Raw genomic sequence first — 7,513 nt, forward strand, 5'->3', positions numbered from 1 at the left:
TGGACTCAGGCAGAGGACATGACTCCAGTGGTGGGATGGGATCCGCGCGTGGGTGTGCTCGTGGCCGATTGGTTCCAAAGCAGCATAGGTACCAGATTGCTGAGAGTGGTTGCAGGGGCATTCCAGCGCTTTGGGCTGGAGCTGAACTATTTAGCAGAGGCGTCGTGGTTCTACGATATGGATGAGTCGAGTGTGTCGGAGCTCAAGTGGAAGATCTGGACTGTGGCAATCGCTCACGTCCTCCGGGTTCCCGTCCCGGAGGTTTTCTTGCACCTCTTCATCGCTGCCGATTATTTCACGCGCCAGCGAGGTCTCCCCAACCAGCAACGTTACGGTGGCCCGACAGTACTGTCTTTCGTGCTCCCTTGCTACTACGTTACACACAAGCTTGAAGTGGTGAGTTTATCGAGATTTCTTGTGGCAAAGCGGTAAAAGATCGTTTATTTCTTGGTTGCAGCTCATGGAGAGAGATATTCCAACGCCAGCCACCGAAGCGATGTATTCGGCGGAAGGAATTACATGTATGGCTTGTCTCTTTTCCTTTTTTCATTTCTAACCAGCCGGCTGTGCAGATCTTGTGTCGCTCATGTCTAGAGTTCCCTCTACTTTCTCGGCGCGAACATGTCTTCTGGATGCCCTTCTCCTGTTTGATGTGAGCGAGCAGCTCTGCGTGCTCTTCTTCGCGTGGCTGCACCTCCAGGTCCAAGCAAACAAGCAGCCGCGCGAATGGCTCGACGCTTTCGTAGCTCAAGCCAAAGCTGGCGGCGGGGGGCACCTGGGCAAACTCTTGCTCTGCTTCCTAGACACCGTGCACGCATACAGGTTTCAGAAATTCTTTCTGCCAACCAGGGAGAACATCGACAACGTCTATAACGTTTGGTTCAAGGAACTCCCGATGATAGAGTGGCAATCGATCGACCTCACCCCCGGCGTCCGCCAGGTGTTGCAGGTAAAATCCTTAGCTCGATTTGCGAAACAGAGACAGGCTTCTTATTTGTTTCTTTTTTCTTTTTTCTTTTTTTTTGTTTGTTTGGCAGGAGGTGGTGGCAGCAGTGACTCACACATTCGAGTGGGACCAAAGCCTTGTTGTACCTCTGGAGTGCTGGGTTCGAAGGAGCTCGCTCGTTTACCAGCACAGGCCTCGCGAGGTTTCATACTTTATGGACTTTAAGGATGCAAGCTTGCAGATTGGCCGTCTGATCTACACTTGGACACTGACGAAAAAGGGGCAGCGCGACCATGCCGAGCTCCAGACGCTGTGCTCGACGGGCAAGTCGATCGTGGAGCACGCACAGTCGGTGACAGCGGGAAGCAGCGACGAGCGCCAGCTCTACCGTGCCGCCGCTGCCGTTTTCGGCAAGGATTTTAGCGGCCATTTCGTGCAGCTGTGCAGGAACGCGCAGTGGGAGCCGGATGGGGTCCCTTGCTCGCAATCCGAGCTGGGAGAAATAAGGGAGCTGGCATGGAGAGGGCTGATTTTAGTCTTCAACTTCCAGCACAGAGTTCCGGAGCATTACTTTGACGACGGCCATAAACAATGAGTATTGTGCCGTTCGGTGCCATGGTCGTCTACATTGTTCACGTACGCACACCCTTTTCGTTGGAATGTGTTTCTGATTTGTTTCCTTTCTTCTTGTGTGTTTTCTTCCGCAGCTGATATTTGAGGATCACTTGGCTCTGGACATTGATTGCAAAGCGTCACAAGAATGTGAGTGACATGAATTATCTATCTTTGCTTGGTGGAAGTATTTACTAAAGCTGTTTCTGTAGGCACGGTGGCTCTAAATAGTCACCCAAACCTTGATACAATCTGGAGCACAAGAGGCATTTTTATTGCATCAGATGCGACTAAGAAGTAACTCTTGAGAAGTTGATAAACTCTCCCAAAATACAGGGGGCCCTGGGAGCCAGCGCTGATGAAATAGGTGATGCCATGGTCAAGGCGATTGCAGTTGGTGGTACATATTATGATTGGGAACACAAAGAGTTGTGGTTTAAAATGGCGAAAATATTTAGATGGAGCTCACTGCATATATTATAGCATATGCAATTTCCAAAGGAATAATTTAAGAAGTGCATGGATCAGCACGTCATGAAGGCCTTTAAAATACAGCCAAGGGTTAGGGTTTTAGCAGGGACAACCCATTGCTGGAAACATGGCGCGATCGTTGCCGGGAATGCTTTTCTTTGCTTATGGCTTGATCGTGAATCCTGGATGAGGGCATGGGAGCGAATGTGATTGAGAGTAAAATGGGCGATGTCATCCAGGCATAGCAGAAAAAAGAAAAGTCTGAGGTTGCCATCCTAGCGGTGGAGCCACAAGACAATAACCAACATAAATCAATATCTATTTTCAAGGCTGATTCGTGCCTATTGGCAATCTCTGACTCTTTTGCCCTCGTATAATTTACAGAAGTTAATACAACCAAACTCTTCAACCAAAATCTTCATAAATCTGAATGATCACTGATCTATGAATGAAGAAAACTTGTGCTCATCTCTCTAATTGGGCTCTCTCCTTTGGTTCTTTCTCTAGTGAGGCGGCTTTCGGTTTTGTCCTTGAAAGGTACCGAAGTCCTCATATGACTATCCATTAGCTCTGCTCCATTCATCCAAGCACAATAATTCCCAGAGGTAGGTGGTGGATTTTGATTGAGCTCTCCTGCATGCTGCGCATGTGTTGGGCATGGTCACAAAGGCCTAGATTTCTCGATGGCATGACCATTTGGGGCAGGGAATTAAATCTTTTCTCGTTTGCTAACCAGGAGGCAATAACTGGGGTCAGTGTGGAGAGTTATATGTATGCGGCACACATATGGACTGCTCCCTATTTTCGTATATATATGGACGGGAATCCAGCGGCCCTGAAAGCCATGGTGCATATGTTTTAATGGGCACAGCACCTGAGTGGCCTCATGTCAAAGGCGGTCATTGTGGGCACAACATGGACCTTGTGCTTGTGTTGGGATCATCGCGCACATGCACATCCATGAGTATAACTGAATAGCCCCAGGCCATCTTTCACATCATCTTGTCACATATACAGATGGGCAACTGCTACAAGGGGAAAGATGCCCTCTCGGGGCAAATGCTGCATCCGGTGGATGCCAGGGATTAATTAATTAGTTCATCTGCCCAGATGCATTTCGCATATGTCACTGCAAAACAAATGCCCAACCAAAAGGGTGTTTTCATTCAAGGAAACCATTTTCTGAAGGTATATCTGTAGTATATTCCAACTTGCATGAAATTTCAATAAAAAATAACCTGTCGACAATGGCAATGAAAAATCTTGCACAAACCATATTTCTTAAATATGTCAATCATATAAAAAACTGAATATAAATCATGAATCATGAACAATAGCATGGATCACTCACATAGCATAATTGGATCGAGACAAAAATATGATGTGACAAAGTTTAATCAATTAATTAGAAAGTATAGAACCTGCTCTCTGTTCTAGCAAATCTTATTTTAAAGGTAAATAAAAACATTAATGAATATAATGAGTGATAGCATTTGGCCACATGCTATTCCTGAGAATTATAATATAAAATATAAATACCCGGTTATTTTAAGAAATGGCATTTCAAGGTGACCAAGAACAATTTATTAATAATTGTATTATTCTACCATGTTTGATCTTGTATTTAGAGCTTATAAATGTGTTTATAATTTATAAACTTTCCTAAACATGTCCTAGTATATTCTAGTTTATTTTAATAATTGAAGAGTAATATTGCTCACAGCAAATTATTTATTGTTATTAATATTAATCTGATGAATCCGGGTTACAATTGCGAAAGCCGTGTGACATTGACCGCCCCCGGGCGCAATCCTCCCTAGCAGCGCCAGCGAAGAACACGATCGCTCGAACCAGTCCCTGGTCACCTCGGGATCCGGCAGCGTGACGAACTTGTAGTAGAGAAGAACTCCCTACTCTGGGAGCGCCATAGCTCCACAAAAGCCCTAGTTTTCATGGCTACTTGTTAATGGAAAATTCCAAGAGTATAGAAGAGTGGCATTTGCTCATAGATAACGCACAGGCATTCTCATAGCTCTGTCGTTCCCACTGGGAGGTAGAGCTTGGTTCTGTCTTCACTGGGACAGTCCCAGTGAAGGACCCAGGATCAGGGATTTTGATCGAGCAAGTAGTGGATGTTTTTACATCGAGTCGTAGTGTCTTACAGCATTTGCCTCAGCTGGCATTTCTATGTTTTTGTCGATGCTAGAAAGTTTCTTCCTCGGAAAGCCAAAATAGTCTCGTAAGAAATCTCATCTGGGCTCAAATTTGATGTGGAATAAGAAAGCGAATGTTATATGAACTTATAGAAGCGTAAGTAAGAATGCTGGACTGGATCTAGCATTTGGCTTTAATGGGCATAAGTTTGGTTGCTATGGACGAAAGTCCTTGTTAAGGCAAGGAAAGAATCTATCCAGATGCATTTGCTTTCAATGGGCATTTGTGTTTCTTTGCTCTTCTATTTGTTGCTACACTTGGTGTTCTAATACTGTAACTAGTTTTGCTCACATGCCTGACTGACTTTGATCTTTTTTTTTTCTTTTTCTTTGTCTTTTTCACTGATTAGTTTTTTCTCTCCGGTTCTGCCAATAAGCTGGTCTTTCTTTCATTCTTTTGTTTCAAGCAGGCCTTTCTACTACAAGGCTCTTAAGTTCTCTGTTTTTCTTTAAATGAAATCCAGGTGGCAATTCAAGGATATATAGGGTAAGGTTTTCGGAGAGAACGAGGAAGCTCGACGTCCAAGCCTGGGAGGATGGGAACTGGGTGCCATTGGAGCTGCGTCTTAAGGAGGAGATGGAGAGGGCCAAGGAGGCAATGCCCTCCTTGGCAAGCACCAAAAACTCAAGGAGAAGATGGTGGCAAAGGAGGACCGTTTCGAAAACAAGGGATTGGGCGAGGTCAATAAGGTGGGCAAACAAGCCCTAGAGGAGGGCCGCAACCAGGAGGGGGTACAACTCCTCCCCAGGTATGACTTGCCTGACAGACGTTTGTGTGTCAAGGAGTGATGAATTGTGAATGTAAACAAGTTTGCTTTGTTCTGTCTTGAGCAGTGTAAGCCTATTGGTATCCTTGACCGATTCGAATTTCCCCTTCATTTAGAGTTGATATAAATTCTCCCTTCATGGTGTGGAATACTATCAGTTGCAATATAGAAAACTTGGAATAAAACTAAAAACAGACCAGCAAGCCAAGATATGGAGAAGTCATTTGAGGAACAGTTGAAGAGCTCAGATATGAACATCTTGTACCTGAATGTGCACAATCTAAGAAACTCTAGTATACAAACACATCCCATACCTCAAACATGGCACACCTGTGAAAAACGTTTTGGAGCGCCTGCTCTCCCGAAGATGAGATCCCTCTAAAGAAGTACGTTGCGAATATCTGCAGCATCCGAAGGAAGATAAGCTTGAAGTTGGCTGAAAGCCTGCAGCATCTGACGATAAGCTTGGGGAAGAACCATGTAAACCCAAAGAGGCCACCTCCGAGTCAAAAGAAACACTTCCCGCTAAGAGCCTATGGTAGCAAAGAAAGGACATACGAAGAACCTATAGAGCAAAATTGATTAATCACCGTGAAGAGAAAGAACTGGGATACCATTAGTTTTTGCAAGGGTGCCAAGAAGTAGTGTGTAACAGATTGGTGGCGAAGGAGCTTCATTCGAACACCACCTCTAATTGCAACAAACAAAACATGTTGTGCTTTTCAAAGGAGCTTGTTCATGTATGTTGTGATAGCAGAGGGATCTCCAATGTAGAACATATCTTCATATGGTCCGTTTTGAGCAACAGAGAAAAAAATTCGTTTATCATACGCTTCCTCCTGTGATCATCTTCAGACTGCTTCCTCTGCACAAGCACCAAAATGACCAAAGCCAGGTATTGGAAAAACATCATCATCTATCTATCAATCAAGCCTTAGATTTACCCCGAATGATGCTCTGTTGGCGTGTGCCTGTGTGTAGGCAGAGGGATCTATGAGAGGGGCTGGGAGGGCACAGCGATCTAGAGGGACTCTTGCAAGAAATTTGATAGATCGGAGCTTGCATTACCTAAGCCAGGGATTATCACCTGGAGTTCAACATCAGAATCGATCGATCAAAGCCTTGGATTTACCTTGAGCGCTGCTCTGTCGCGGCGTGCCTGTATGTAGACAGAGGGATCCATAAGCAGCGATCTAGAGCAATTCCTCTGAGAATTGAGGCGATCATCTCCGTGCTGCCAATGGAACCGCGCCTGGGATCATTGCCTAGAATTTCGACAAAATATCACGAATCTTTCCATCAAGCCTTGGATTGCGCTGCTCGGTTGGGCACCACAGCTGTGGAGCTGCCATGGTTGCTTTGCGCTAGCCCTGAAAATTTGAATGAAGCGGGAAGAATACTTAATGAGCTGGACGGCAACGTGGCGGTGACGTGGTCAGCTTCTGGAGCGCGAAAAAGCCTTGCGTTATACTTTCGGCCTCGGAGAAGCGCCTTGATACTTTCCCTTTAGTAACACTATTTAGTCGTGATCAGAGAAGAGCTTTCTCAAGAAATAGTACCTCTGCTTGAGATTCCAGTCAATCTCTCGCCTTCCGTGCTTTCCCTGAAATGTGCAGCGAATGGCAGTCGATCAATCCTCATCCTGTTGCTAACATCTTTTCCTCTAGCACAGGCGAAACCATCGCTGTACCGGCGTATCTTGGGGTCTTACAGCATTTGCCTCAGCCTTGCATTCCTAGGAAAGAAACATCTAGAAATAAATCTCAGAATTTAAGGTGGAAGTAAGCTAGCGAAACGCTATAAGGATTTACAGAAGCGCAAACAAGAATGCTGGCCTGTATAGCTCTCCTTGCAGAATTTGCCTGTAATGGGCATAAGTTTGGAGGCTTTGTGTTTGTTTTCCTTGTCAAGGCACATTTTCTTTCGATGGGCATTTATGTTTCTTTGATGGCTGCACTGCTCTTCTATTTGTTGCTACATTTGGTGTCGCAGGTTCTAATGACTGTAACTGGTTTTGCTTATTTATTTATTTTCTTGACTTCTAGAAGAATCTCTATCACTGAATAATGTTTTCTTTTTATCAAGCCGCTGATTTTTTCCCACGAATGCATGATGCCTGACTGACTTCGGTCTTTCTTTCGTTCTTTGTTCCGAGCAGGCCTTTCTTCGACAAGGCTCTTGACCGATGAAGCAGAGGAGCTGCAGCTGATTCCAGGACGTCATAATTTCAGTGTAAGAACTCTTGCAGTTTTCTTGCGGCTCGATCTTAGCCCTGAATTGTATGATGCAGCATTTGTATTCGCTCATCATCAAAAGCCGTGATCAGCACGTTTGGTGGTATTTGCAGAATGGTTTCGCGGACGAATTGTTGGCACTGAAGAAGAAAGAAGGAAGATAATCTAAATAGGTGTTTGCAATCATGTTAATTCTTCCTGCAAAGTGGAATTTGAGGGTGGACTTTGCTCTTCTCTGGCCTGTACACAGTCTCGCATTGGGCTCAATGT

General features: G+C 45.0%; 1 protein-coding gene across 1 annotated transcript; it reads left to right on the forward strand.

The window, feature by feature from the left end:
* Positions 1 to 4: 4 nt before the first annotated feature.
* LOC112351522 lies at positions 5 to 2,013 on the forward strand. The gene is made up of 6 exons (XM_024689561.1): positions 5 to 396; positions 458 to 521; positions 573 to 949; positions 1,038 to 1,582; positions 1,654 to 1,708; positions 1,771 to 2,013. Exons 1-4 carry the CDS (start codon positions 19 to 21, stop codon positions 1,539 to 1,541), a joined length of 1,323 nt encoding a protein of 440 aa, XP_024545329.1. The 5' UTR covers positions 5 to 18; the 3' UTR covers positions 1,542 to 1,582; positions 1,654 to 1,708; positions 1,771 to 2,013.
* Positions 2,014 to 7,513: the final 5,500 nt, after the last annotated feature.

Source organism: Selaginella moellendorffii, unplaced genomic scaffold (assembly GCF_000143415.4).
Source record: "Selaginella moellendorffii unplaced genomic scaffold, v1.0 SELMOscaffold_62, whole genome shotgun sequence".
In the NCBI taxonomy this organism is placed as follows: domain Eukaryota; kingdom Viridiplantae; phylum Streptophyta; class Lycopodiopsida; order Selaginellales; family Selaginellaceae; genus Selaginella; species Selaginella moellendorffii.